At 33.3% G+C, this 14,968-nt stretch overlaps 1 protein-coding gene across 2 annotated transcripts in view; it reads right to left on the reverse strand.

Moving 5' to 3' along the window:
• Ptp36E (protein tyrosine phosphatase 36E) overlaps positions 1-14,968 on the reverse strand; it is a 328,870-nt gene that overhangs the window by 201,616 nt on the left and 112,286 nt on the right. For both annotated transcript variants that reach the window (XM_072540054.1, XM_072540055.1), the window contains exon 2: positions 3,951-4,235. In XM_072540054.1, coding sequence (XP_072396155.1) covers positions 3,951-4,176 — 226 coding nt within the window. In that variant the 5' untranslated portion in view covers positions 4,177-4,235. The remainder of the gene's footprint in view (positions 1-3,950; positions 4,236-14,968) is intronic.

The following is a 14,968-nucleotide window of genomic DNA, read 5'->3' on the forward strand; positions in this document are numbered from 1 at the left end:
CTTGATATAACCAATGCACTTCAATTTACAAATCGTCGAGTAGATTGCAGCTTTTAATCTGATTAAATTTTTTGACCAGTGCAGCAAATATTTCAGTAGCAAATAAATTGGCAAATAAAGTGTTGAACGTATAAAATACAAGTATACAAATTATTTTTATCCTCTGGCTTTACCATATTTTTAATTTTTGCAGAATGGCATTAAACAGTGAATAAGTACATTCTTCTTTATATAATAGGTTCCTAAATTAGCAATCCGTTTATCGGGTGGCTCATCGATGGCTTCTTCTTTCCCCTAGATACCTCGATAATGTACTTTCTACTGCACTACGTGGATGATGTTTTTGCGCCTTTGTAAAAAGTGTTTTTACTTTTACTACAAGACTTTCTATATCCATTTTTGATAGTTTGATGTTGTTTAAACTCATAAACTCATGTCGGTTCTATATTGGCTAACTTAGGAGTACCTAAATAGACGATATCAACAATAAAGGCGGTACTAGTCGTATCATCCCACCAGGAGTACTGTACTATTATTTTAATTAGTTAGTGTAAAGAAGCGGAACTGGTTTATTACTAATTGATTTTTAAGTACTTCCTTTTATTTTTAGATTTGATTTGACACAATTTGTAAAAAAGGTACCACCTTATGATTCACCAAGAATTTATTGGACGTGAGAATTTTAAAGGCTTGGCCTGTAATTTTTTTTGTTTTTCATAGTAGTTTAATTTATAAAGTAATAAATTCTTAGACAGGAGTAATGCATTATTCTTAATTTTTAATATTACTTGTCATTTTTATTTTTAATTTGTATATATATATATATATATATATATATATATATATATATAAATTATTATATTAATATACAATATTAAATACTAGCAGTATATAAAAAAAGTTACAAAAATACAACACCGTTTTAAATATTGATGAAATTATTTACTTTTGTTAGTAGGAATTCTTTACAATTTTATTTTAAAGTACATTTTGTTTATACGGGAGCTTTCTGGTTTCTGCTATTGACCATTTATTGACACACTGTGGAGAATATACGTGCTTTCCTTGGTTCGGGGAGATAGTTTTAAACAAGTTATGTGTCATACAAAATAAATATTTCCACACGCTCGACTCTTGTTTATTAGACCATCAAACCTAATGACTGCGCAGAAATAGCTTATATAACAATAACCTACATATTGGATATAAAATCGGAAGGTGCATGAATAGCAAGGTCAATTTTTTTTTATTTGCTGTGAGTGTATCGACGGGCGTCCCACTGTAACTATTGTATAATAAGCATGTAGTTGATATTAATAAACGTATTTGGTTGAAAAAATGTGTTAAGAGTTTACCAACGAGAAAATTAAAGAGATGTCTCCTCCCACTTGCTGCACGATGGCTAGCACCACCACAATTCGATCCTGTTTTAAAGAAAAAATCTTCTGGAATACATATAAAAATATGGAAAAACAGAAACTGGAAATGGAAAAATGTGGTAAAGTATTCAACCCCGAAATACTGAATTCCTTCTGTTATCATTGGTAGATGGGCACTGTTCCGGCAATGAAAGGAGAAACTTCAACGCCAAATCATAAGTGGACTCATAAGTGAATAGAAACATAAAATAATGGACAAAGACATATGAAATATATGTGAGTAATTTTTTTTTCCTGTATTCAAATAGTTTTTATATTGGTGGAGATACGTAGATGATGTACTGATATGCTTTAGGGTAACTAACAGGTAACTTGACCAATTCTTATGTTATATTAATTCAGTCCATAGTCATATTGCATTTACAATAAAAATAGAACAAAATCAATCCATAAGTTTGTAACATTTTCTTTTCACCCTGTAAATCATAAAAAACGAAAATAGTTTTGTATATTTTTTCGTTTAAAAATATTAGACTAAACAACTTTAAGAGTCTGCTTATAATTGTTGAGTGCTGCTTTTAAGGAGATTTATTTTCAGTCTCACCCTCAAATACATAAAAACGAAGGGAATAACAACAACTTTCAAAACAAATAACAACTTAAGCAAATATGTTAAGAACAACAAGAGCCAAGAGAGATAGCACTTACACAGGGGTGTATACAAACTTACATGTAGTAACTGCCTAAAAACTTACATCGGTCAAACTGGTAGAATCTTTAACAAACGTATAAAAGAACACAAAAGGACTTTCAATAATAGCAAAACAGATTCTACGTACACACTTGACCTTCTACATAATTATTATTCTTTTATTGACTATTCTTTATGTTCAAAATAAAGTCCTAAAGCTATCTTTATTAGAATATATGGAGATTAATAAATTAAAAACTACAGATATAATTCTGAAAGATTAACTTAAGATAAAAAGATCTCCCCTCCTCAACTTTTTCAGTGAAAGATTATTAAAATGCAGACGCATGGTAAGATGTAGTCCACTAATGAAGGTTGACTATAACCATTGCAAATTCGTCTCTCTCTTCTGCTTTTCTTAAAAGCGACTGTGTGTTTAACCTGGTCCAGTCGCGAATGTTTTTCAGCAAGTATATTTGTAGTGTACCAAGATCCTTTTTCCTTAGATATTACCCTTCATAATCAGCTGCAAAAATGCTGTCCTTTATGTGCCCTAAACATGCTGTCTTTTTTCTTTTAATGTTGGTCGAAAGCTCTCTATCTCTTCCCATTCGGGGCAACACCATGTCATTCGTAATACGAAGATATAAGATGCAGTTCAGAACATAGAAAATCACTTAAAAAGAACTGCAGACTTCACAAATAAATAGAAAATCAAGATCAACTCCGAAAAGACGCAATTCATAATCTTCACGAAGGAGAAAACAAATACACCAGTAGTCGAACTCACGATGAGAGGAAACAGAATCCAATCAGAAGAATCAGTCAAATACCTAGGGGTGTACCTCGATAGGAAACTTAACTTCACGAAGAACACACAAGCAGTCAAGGTTAAAGCTTGTGTTGCAAAAACACTAATTCAATCTTATATTTTCAGATCCAGCCCACTATTCAAGAAAATCCAACTTTTACCAGGCATACGTTAGATCGGTGTTACTATGTGCAGGCTGAGTATGGAGTTTCACATCAGAGACCAAGTGGAAGAATTTGGAAGGAACAGAAACATCGTGTTACAGACTAATCCACGGGTCAATATGGGAAGACAGAAGAACAAATGCAACCATCAGACAAAGGCTCCATACACACTACTGAGGGAGGTGGCTGAAAAAAGGACAAGATACGTCTTCCATTCTTTCACCAAGCCACAAGAAGACTCATAAAGACCAGAGACCGTAAAATAATCTAATGCGGAGGATGTACAAAGAAAAAAAGAAAAACAGCGACTGATCGACCATCAGGATCTAGCCAGGGGCTTGCCGAAGAAAGAGAATCATGAAAGTAAGTACGAAGCAAAAACAAGTACCTACAGAAAAATAAGCCAAGGAGTCCATGACAGGAATAACTAGGTTCCGAAGAGGTTGCGGTCCAAACATTAGATGGTACAGAAACGGTACATCAAGAAAGAAGGCTAAAATATTTTAAGTTGAAGTATCTTAAGTGTAAAATTTTATATGTGTTTTTAGTTTATAAATACATCACTTGAGAAAGGCACTCTGCCTAATGAGCTGTAGTAAAAATAAATTGTAATAAATTTTGTGGAAGTGTAGAAATAAACAAAAGTTTTCAGTGTACTTCCATCAAGTAACGGTCGAATTCATAACTTACATAACTCATTATTCTATAAGCGAACTGATTCAAGAAAACCCCTATTAGAAATTAATTTTTATACCATTCCAAGCCTAAGAACAATTACTGTGAAAGCAATTTTACTGTGTATTCTTGGTTTACGTGATTCTCGTTCAACACACTGTATCTACTATCTAAAAAGAACTAAACAACTCTTTCCAGTTCGCTTGATATTGATAAAACCACGTACGTACCATTATTAAATCTGCTAGTCGGCAGTAAGCCACTGTTGAGCATCGACAATTTGATTGCGTTTGGAATGGAGGCGAACGAGGTGGCGGCACTCGTGTGTCTCTTCTTTCTCGGTTTCTCCACATCGTTGTGCCGGGGAGTGGACCTCGAGCGATGTTTGCTCTTTTTGATGGTTCCCGAAGAGTGACCGGCACTGCGATGTTTGTTAGAGTCTGGATCGCTGGACATTTTGTGCGACCTTTACGTTTGTCTCGTTAATATTTGCTTTGCCAACATCCGGATTGAAACTGAAAACAAAAAGAAACGGTTAGTGAAAGATAAAATGGGGTATGAGTTCTATATAAAGTCTAATACAGAGTGATTCATAAATAATAATTATTATATAAACTAGGTAATAATATTGTCTACAATGCAAATTATTTACTATATGTCTTATTTATTTATAGCGTACAATAGGTCTTGTAAGTCTATGTCAATCAATTACATTTGTATAACTATTTTGCTCACTAAAGTGTTTAACAATGCTCCTCCATCTTCTATCGTCATTCGTCCTCTTCAGTTTCTCTTCTCATCTTTGTTTATCTTCTTCAATTCGAAACACCTACTTCCTTTAACTCACCCTCAACTTTTTCAGCCATCTTGTCAAGCCATCTTGTCAAGCCATCTTGTCAAGCCATCTTGTTCTCGAGTTCATAAACTTTATCCCATTCATCCTATTCATATATTCACTGATATCTTTTTGTGACCATCCTGTTATCAATGTACCTCTTCTTTTACTTTCTATGGGATTTCTACTACTTTTGACATTCTCCGAGCTAGCATTCTTTCGGTATGTTCTAGCCACCTCATTGTTTGTGCATTATCATATGAGCCCCCTAAAGCACAAGTGGTGTAACTCTATTTTCCATTAATTTTCACGCGGAAAAGGACAAATAGCGAGGGTTCGACCATTTATGCAGATAACAATTTTTTAAACAAAAAATTTTAATAAAATTCTATGATGCCTTTGTATTATAAGGCGTACCAAGAACGATTAGAAAATATAAAAGCCATAGGTTAGTGAATTTTTTAGGCAGATATTTACTTATCTTTTTTCTTAGAAATTGAACAAATGTATAAGTCCGTTTATTAAGAAATGTTGATTGATGGGGTTTTGGTAGCAGTGGGTTTTTTGTGACAATATTCACACTAGTTTGGTAAAAAACGGCTGGAACGAGAGGAATTGTTTTGAAGTTTCCGTAACAGAAGAATTTTTACAGGAAGGGGGTGTTAACCCACAGCCCAACCCCCAACCTGGAGGACCAGTTCACCCGCTCTTGTCAGTTGCCGACCCAACCCGGGTGTTAGATACCGGATCTCCAGCTGGGTTGCTCGGTCCACAGAATTTTTGATCGAAGCATTTCGACCACTAAGGGAACTGCACTGAGGATGGGATTAAAAATAAACGCACAGAAAACCAAGTATATGTATTGTACTAGATCAGGCAACCAGATACCTAGACTATTAATTGATGATCTGGAACTGGAAGGTGTGGACACCTTCGTCTACCTGGACTCGCTACTGACCAAATACAATAATGTCAGCGAAGAAATTAAAAGAAGAATAGTGCTTGCCAATAAGTGCTATTATGGCTTGAGGAAACAGATGGCCCCAAAACTACCCAGAAAAATAAGTTACCATATATAAAACACTAATAAGGCCAGTGTTAACATACGGGTCACAAACGTGGTCACTTACACAGAACGGCCGAGAATTGCTTAAACGTTTCGAGAGAAAAATTCTAAGGAAAATATATGGAGGAATCCAAGAACAGGGTTTGTAGCGTAGGCGCTACAACTTTGAGTTATATAGAAGTTTTGGGGAACCTGACGTTGTAAAATGTATTAAATTAGCACGCCTTCGATGGATAGGACATGTAATTAGGCGAGATGAAGATGCAACGATCAGAAAAATTTTCGACCGAAGAGGACCAGTGGGAAGACGAGCCAGAGGAAGACCAAAACTTAGGTATCAAGACAACATAGAGAATGATCTAAAATCCATCGGAGTTAAAGCATGGAGAAGAGTTGCCAGAGACAGGGGCGAATGGAAGATTGTTCTGAAGAAGGCTTTGGCTCATAACGAGCTGTAATGCCACTGATGATGATGAATGAGAGGGATATTTGTGCGTTTTGATTGGTTTAAAAAATATAGAGAGAGATTTGAGGGGTGGCTGTAACTCCTGTCAGAAGAAGAAATTGATATTGTGTTTGAAGACCCGGAGACGAGACTAGAGTTTTTCTGATACGACGGTGCTAATTAGCAGAGTTTTCAAAAAGTAAACTTTGTGAAAAGTTGTGTTTTGTGTTTATGAAAAAAGTTCCAACAACTGTGGTAGCAGGCAAAAGAAGTTGAAGAAATAGATGGCATACTGTAAGTAAAAAACAGATGTATAGTTTATATTTGATCAAGTAGATCAGTTGAGATATCCTTGTGTCTGAAGAGAAGGCGTTTTTTCTGGAGTTAGTAGTTTAAGTGAGAAGTTGGGCAAAGATCAATGCAGTTGTAGAATTGTTTTATCGAAAACGATAGGCAGAGGAGAGAGAAGGCTTATTTGGAGAAACTGAGAAGTACGATAAAGGTGGACAGGTCACAATCGAAAGAGAATAAGGTGAAGTCAGCCGTTTTGAAGACAAAAGTTTAGTTTTGTTATTTAGTTAACAGAGACTATCAACCACTACCATCTATTTAGATTAGAGTTATTTGTTTTTAATTGTTTGTTTTTCTTAATTGAAAATTAAAGTAAATATAAAATTTTTGAGTCTCTAGTAAAAAAGTAAATGAAAGAATAAAATAAGAGGTCCTTGATTTGGATATCATCATCATCTTTGACTCTTCAACCCTGTGTGGGTCTTGGCCTGTTCAAGAATTAGTCTCCATTCCCCCCTATCTTTCGCCCTGGCTTTCCAATTTCTGGCCCCTAGATTCCTTAAGTCATCTTCGACTTGAGTTTTAAATCTAGATCTTGGCCTGCCTCTCTTCCTGGTTCCTACTGGCTCTTGATATAATATCTATCTTTGGGTGTCTCCAGTGTCCATTCTTTCAAGGTGTCCTAGTCACCTTAGTCTATTAATTTTAATAGACCGGACGATGTTGCATTTTTCATAGCATTAATACAACTCAAAATTGTAGCGCCTGCGCCATATCCCGCTTTCTTGTACTCCTCCATATATGTGCCTAAGTATTTTTCTTTTAAAGCGGCCTAACCGTTCTTCGTCGCTTTTTACTATAGTTCATGTCTCTGACGCGTATGTCAGGACAGGTTTAATAAGAGTTTCATATATTAGTATCTTGGTTTTTCTGCTAATTATGTGTGATGTTAAGAGTCCAAAGTAAGCTCTGTTCGCCAGGTATATTCTTCTCTTAATTTCTACACTTACTTTCTACGCTAACTAGGTTACTGTTATTTATTTGTGTTTTGATTTGGATATAAGTTTATTTATTTTTTGGTTTGATTTGATGGATGCTTGATTTTTCATTATTCTGATAATAATGTATGGTATATTTTTTATTTGATATTCTAAAATTATAACACTTGCTTAATGATTTCATAGTTTTTTGGGATGTAAGGGATAGTGATGCGCAGCATATAGCCTCTCCGATCCAAATGTCAACCTCACCTGCCTGTGTAATGGTCTTGATCCTGATTATTCGGTACATCCTGCCAGATAACAAACGAGGCTCTGACGTACGAGAGATTACCGGTATAAGCAATCTCCCCACTTACGGGCCAACGGCTTCGGGCGGATAAGCTGGTAAGTGGCAGGGCACTCCTTTGTCCTAGGGTTGGGAAACTGGCTCTAAAGGCGGATGAGCTAAGAGATTAGCCAACGGCATAAGAATACAGAAGGCAACGGGAAACCACTGTATGAAAAATCGAAAAAAGATATCCTAGTCGAATCATCATGAAATGAGAAGACAGAGTAATCAGACGTGTACTGATCATGAGTATCGGAGACCAAGATCCAGCAGGAAAGGAGTCAGGGCTTTTCAGGTCGTCAAACAGCGAAATCTCTACCAGAAAAAGAAAAAAGCCGACCGTCAATTTAAAATTGGAACGTGGAATGTGACCAGCATGTTCGAATCGGGAAAAACACACAATGTAATCCAAGAAATGAAAAGAATTAACATCAATATTTTAGGAATAATTGAAACCCGATGGATAGAAAATTTAAAATGTAAAGTTAGATACAATACGATATACTATTCGGCTAATAATGACACATAACATCGACATGGCATGGCAATAATACTGAACAATGAAATCTCACAACATGTCCAGAATGTTCTACCTTTTTCCGAAAGAGTTATGCTACTACAACTAAAAACGAAAGACAAAAAAATAAATTTAATTCAAGTATATGCCCCAACGGTCGAAAAAGATGACTAAAAGGTGGAATCGTTCTATAAACAAATTCAAGAGGCATTGAGAACTACCAAAGCACGTGACGTCACAATAATAATAGGTGACCTGAACGCCAAAATTGGAAAGGGTAGCGCAAGCAACGTAGTGGGATATTTTGGATTAGGTAATAGAAATCAAAGAGAAGATAGGTTGATACAATTCTGCCAAGATAATAATATGATTAAAAATTAATGGGAAAATCCCAGTAGTTGGCTGTATACCATAGTTAAAAAACTAAACAGAAGTAAAAAAACTTCAAAATTTGTATATTGGTATAGAAACGTTTAATTAAAACTTGTTAAAAGTGGCGTCCAAAATTTATAGAAACATAACGTTTTCGATCAAGCCCAGATCATCTTCAGTGCCTTTTTTGGTACTTGTGGCTAACACTAAAATTGCAGTGGAGACATCAATATATGGTTTACATATTTAAATTTAAATTATAATGCGACCCTAGGTCGATGACAATAGTTGAGTTGGTCTGTGTCGTTTTAACTGACAAGAACCACGTGTTCAAGTCGAGCAAGGAAGCATGTTGCTCTTTAAGTATTAACATTTACAACCTGAGGCATCAATGTAATGAAGAAAACATCAACAAAAACTGGGAAAAAATAATGGCTGACTTAATAGAACCTTCAAAAAAGTATCTACGCAAAACTAAAGAAAAGAAAAAAGATTGTATGATGGACGAAATACTAAATTTGATGGACAAAAGAGGAGTATATAAGGACAAAAATAAATGATTGTACCAGCAAACACAAAACGAAATACGGCGACAAATTCTACAAATAAAAAATAGAAATAGAAATGCTACAAAATAAACATGACAGCTTTAATTTACACAGCAAAATAAAAGAATTAACTAGAAGACCAGAATACAAACAAAATATATTTGTTGATAAAAGGGAGACACAGTAATGGATACAAAAAACAAATTGATGGTATGGGCAAACTATAGAGAACAGCTGTTTAACGACAAACGAGACAAAATAGATAACGAATATTTCGTTGAAGAGACTGAACCAGAAATATTGCAACTTATCGCCGACTGCAATATACATGTTATGGTCAAATTATTTAATATCATATACAGAGTAGGTATATTACCTAAAGAATGGCTTCTATCAACATTCGTGACTATACCGAAAAAGAAAAACGCCAGACAATGTTGCGACCACCGTACCATCAGTCTAATGTGCCACATACTTAAAGTATTCCTAAAGATTATTCATCGTAGAATATATAAAAAGTTAGAACAAGACATTGGACAAACTTAGTTCGGATTTAGAAATGCTCAAGGAACCAGAGAAGCATTATATGCAGTAAATGTGTTAATACAGAGATGTCTAGATGTAAACCAGGACATCTATGTCTGCTTCCTAGATTATAACAAGGCATTCGATACAGTGAAACATAATCCGTTAATAAAACTACTGAGAACAAAAACATCGACACACGAGATTTAAGATATTGAATAATCTGTATTATGAACAAGAAGCTGTCATAAGAATAAATAATCTAAAAACTAATAAAATAAAAATCAAAAGAGGTGTTAATAGGGTTGTGTCTTTTCGCCATTACTGTTTAATGCATACTTAGAGGAAATATTAAAAAAAGCATTAGAAGATGAAGTAGCAGGCATAAAAATAAATGGCCTACCCATACGTGAAATTAGATATGCTGATGATACAATATTAACAGCAGAAAATATTACAGATCTCCAAAGAATTTTAGATAAGGTTGTTGCAGCGAGTGAAAAATTTAGTCTGTCACTAAACATAAAGAAAACAACATTCATCGTTATATCAAAGAAAAATATTAGATACATCAATCTACACGTAAATAATAAGACGATAGAACAAGTACAGAACTATAACTATTTAGGAGCAAATATTAATGAAACAAACGATTATACCAAAGAATTTTTACAGTTAGAATAGAAAAGGCTAGAAGTGCATTCAATAATATGAAACAAATATTATGTTGTAGAGACCTCAGCCTAAATCTTAGAAAACGAGTACTAAAGTGTTATGTATTTTCTGTTCTATTGTATGGTGTGAAGACATGGACTTTAAATAAACAATGGCTCAATAAATTGAAAGTATTTGAAATGTGGACATATCGAAGAATGCTGAGAATCTCCTGGACAGACAGAATAACCAATGAAGAAGTACTAAGAAGAATAGAGAACAGCAGGGAAATACTGGATTTCATCAAAATAAGAAAAGATGCAGCTCAGCTGAACTCTTTCGGGCTGTAGTGTCAAAAGTTAGAATAGCAGTTATGATTGCCAATCTTCGTCGCGGAGATGGTACGTAAAGAAGTTTTTTTTGTAAATTTATTTTCTTATTGTTTACTCTTTCCTCAAGGGCAACTATAAAAAATACTTTGAAGCCACGTTTTTTGTTAAATATTAAGTAAAAGAGCCCTGAGATATCGTAATAAAATATATTTGTTTTTCTAATGGTAAGCTCAAGTCGAGATAAGATCTAATAAATTGTAAAAACATGTATTTTAGCAAATCATACCAATATATTCCGTTTCTTTAGAAAATCCATTCCGATTATTCTTTTGTAGCGTTTCCTAATGGTAAATTAATAATTGCAAAAACACAGTATCATAAATTCTCAAATATAACCCATATATTTGTAAACAAGTCAAACGTTCAAGTTTAGGTTTAGTTCAAGCGTTTCGAACGTTTCGAATTGAGAGAAATTAATCTACCAACCGGTACAATCCCGCTTTCTGATTTGACTGTTCCATGATTTACTTTTATTAATCTGTGTTCAGCATCGTTGCAGGCCATTCTCGGCAAAGTTTCCGAAGAGACAAAACATTCATAAATATCATTTGTCGTCACTTGACCTAAAAAACTTGAAGAGGAAAAAGCGCTTTGAAATTGTTTGGACAAGCGATGGAATTTTTTGGTATTGAAAAGTGGGACGTGCATCAAAAACTAAAAGGGATTTAACGAGGTTTGCAATGAGTTGCTCTTGTTGACTTTGGTTTTTGATGTATGTATTTAAAAGTTTGATAAATGAAAAAAAAAACAGTTCTAATGATACGGATTTTTCCACACAATGTCCAAAATTTTTACATGCGTTTAATGAAAAAAGAACATAAATTTTGAAGTTATACTTCTATACGCACGGTCGGCGTTGGAAATTTGCATGAGCGTGAATCTGTGAAACCATTACATATGTAAGATAATAAGTAAGAGAGAGACAGAAGATATATTTTCTCCCTCTTCCTCTCTCGAGAATAAAAATGTTCCTTTTGTATATATATTTAATATTATATATTATATATATATATATATATATATATATATATATATATATATATATATATATATATATATATATATAGATATATATATATATATATATATACATATATATATATATATATATATATATATATATATATATTGTTATGATATTTATTTCAATGTCTATTTAATTTATAATGTCTTGTTCTTATCTTAATTCATTAAAAGGCACAATAATTTATATCAATTTATTTAAACGAATAATACACATAATTTATTTTGGCGAGCGTAACAATAAATATCGCGGCCGCGGGTCTTCAGAATTAACTGTCCTCTCCATATAAAATTTTTCCTTTATATAAACCTCCGTTAGTTCCGGAATTCCCGATAGCAGACTCGAACATAACGGGAACGCCATCGAATAAATTAGAAGCAGGTCAACAGCTAAAACTAGTTTTTCAACTGGTCGTGGCCCATGACTCATCATTTCAGGTAAATTTCTGCCGGCTAATCGAAGGCTCTCGTAAAATCTAAAACAGAAGTGAATAAACAAGATGTTTACATGTTTTTTTAATATGACTCATATTGTTTTACGTAACAATATATATATATATATATATATATATATATATATATATATATATATATATAATATTGTATATATAATATTATATATAATATAATATGTATTAATATTATTATTTATGTGATATGTTTTGTATTATTTCAGGCTTTTGTATTTCAAAATAATCACTGTTTTAATGAGAACTGTCAATTTTGAAATCCGTTAGTGTCATGCCTAATTGGCAAATCCTTTACGTGTTTGGTTCATACGCTGGTGGTTGTGAGTTCGAATCCCAATTATGAATTTCCTTTTTTATTTTTGAAATATTTAAAAACCTCACGTTAATCTTATTAAATATATGTAATATACGCAAAAAACATAAATTTTAAAATAAAATGAAAATTTATAACATAATCCGAGTTGTTGGTTTTTTATTTTTATCTTCGTAAAGTAAGTTATGTATATTGGCAACTTTAAATACTTCTGAATATTACATTTTAATTTATATTGTATTATTATATTGAATTATGTTGCAGTGTATTTATTGTATTGTAATTTTTATATTAATAACAAAATAAACAATAAATTTTACTGCAGAGTATGTGTAATTTTTTATTGCATTCAACTCCTTTTATACATATATAAAAATAAAAATATATATTTTCATTAAAATATTGATACAATCCTTCATTTACTATTACATACTCCTATTATAGGTCAAATGTTTATATACAGCAAACGATGCACCATATACCTATATAACTAATTCTTTTTCTCTTTCTGCTCTCTCTTACCTATAACATTACATATGTAATGATTGTGCAGATTGACTCCTATATAAATTTTTTACGGCGAACGCGTGGACTGCCACACCCGTTTTTTTTTTTAAGTATTTAGCAAGTGAATGCAGAGGTTCATTCGGTTATTTATGTTGGAAAAAAAAGAGCAGTCAGCTACTTCATTGGTTTATTGAATACGTTTCGCTTTTTTAATTTGTCAAAAGCTTCTTTAGTTCACTACAATATAATCAAGAAGTTTATAAGTAACCGTCTACAATGTTGGATTACCACACTTACAAAATAATTTGTAGTCTCTTAGATGTTCTAGAAACTGTAGCCCAAAAAAGTCCATTAGTTTAACTGTCCGGTGAATTTTAATTTTACCGACGGCGCATTCGGTTTTCTTGTGGTAACAACCAAAAGACACTGCGTCTTTCTTGTTTATAAAATAGCAATCAGTAAATCAGCATATATGTTTATTCTATTTCTTAGTGGGTGGTCGTACCTTCACTGTGCGAATTGTTGAAAAGGAATTGGTAAAAAATATATACGGGGTTCATGGAATAATTTGTTCGAAGGGACGTTATGAGCGGCGGAATCATCGAGCAAAAAGACAAGAGAGGGAATCTAATCGTTATGAAAAGGCGACCAAAAAAGTGGCCTCTGATGGCGGACATATCCGGAAATTCGAATGCGCCAAATTTAAATTTTCCGACACTTATTAACAGTAGCTATAAAATAGTTTTTAGAATGTGTCTTAGACGAGAAAATTTTAATTAAATATTAACGATAACAGTCTAAAATGTGAAACAATTGTTAAAAAACTTCAATATAAATAAGATTTCATGTGACAGTTGGGACAAATAATAACATAACCCAACTAAATTTGATTTCTTAAACAATGAAAAACTCTCTTTCCTTGTTTAATTTGGCCTCTCAAGATGGCACTTCCTGTCTAACAATATTTTTGCCCCCACTACCTTTACATTACCTCTTTTGTCTTTTTGCTCGATGGGCGGAATATATTAGACTATTTGTTAAGCTCGGATATGGGGTTTGATGTGGTTCTTACTTATTGTGTAAGATGAGAGAGTGATAAATCTGGCTCAAATTATCGATGTCAGTTTGTTTATTAAGGGCTAATTAATATTTAAGAATATGACACCTTTCTAGGAGGGATTTCTTATGTTAATTTTGTTATTTTGCCAGTATTTTGACGTTTGTGAAGTCGATTTCATGTTTGGCGTATGACCACGAGGGTTTGGAAATCTTAGTATGGCTTTAATGAGAAGTTAGACAAGCTTACGGAGAGCGACTGGCCTGGCCAATGTAGCAGGAAATGATAGACACCATTAGTATGTTCTAAAGGGGTCAATGGAGTTTTGGTCTTCAAAAAAAACTTTCCTACAGTTCTGGTGTTTTTAGGGCTATTATAACTGGTAAGTTTCTAAAGAGGTTCGTGAGCTTATTAGTGATTTTTGGGAAGTAGGGAAGAAAAGCATATTTTGTGGATTCTTCTGGGATGGACCGGGAATTAATCAATTGTATGTTATCAGAAATAGACGCTAATTTTTCGCTATTGGGGGCTTCTGAAATAGAATCCCCGTAACTTTTAGAAAAAAGATATGAATTAATGATAGTGATGGGGTATCAACGAGAATGAACTTAAGTAGATTCAGAGATTTATCTTTGTATAGCGAATGTGTCAACACATGTACTCTAAGGCTAACGGCTTGTATTGTTGAGTAACTACATAATGTTTATAAAGTCCTTTTACCCTATGACGGCCGATATGCAATTAAGATATAATCAGTGGGCCTCAAACAGTGGGGCTATAATATTTAATTCCGATCGCTTGAAAAGTAAAAATATTTAATTTCCTAATAGTATTTCATAATAATAATATTGGATTTTACTGTATCAAAGGCAAATAAAATGAATAGAATATGTATATACAGGGC

The sequence above is a fragment of the Diabrotica undecimpunctata genome, chromosome 8, assembly GCF_040954645.1.
Source record: "Diabrotica undecimpunctata isolate CICGRU chromosome 8, icDiaUnde3, whole genome shotgun sequence".
Classification (NCBI taxonomy): domain Eukaryota; kingdom Metazoa; phylum Arthropoda; class Insecta; order Coleoptera; family Chrysomelidae; genus Diabrotica; species Diabrotica undecimpunctata.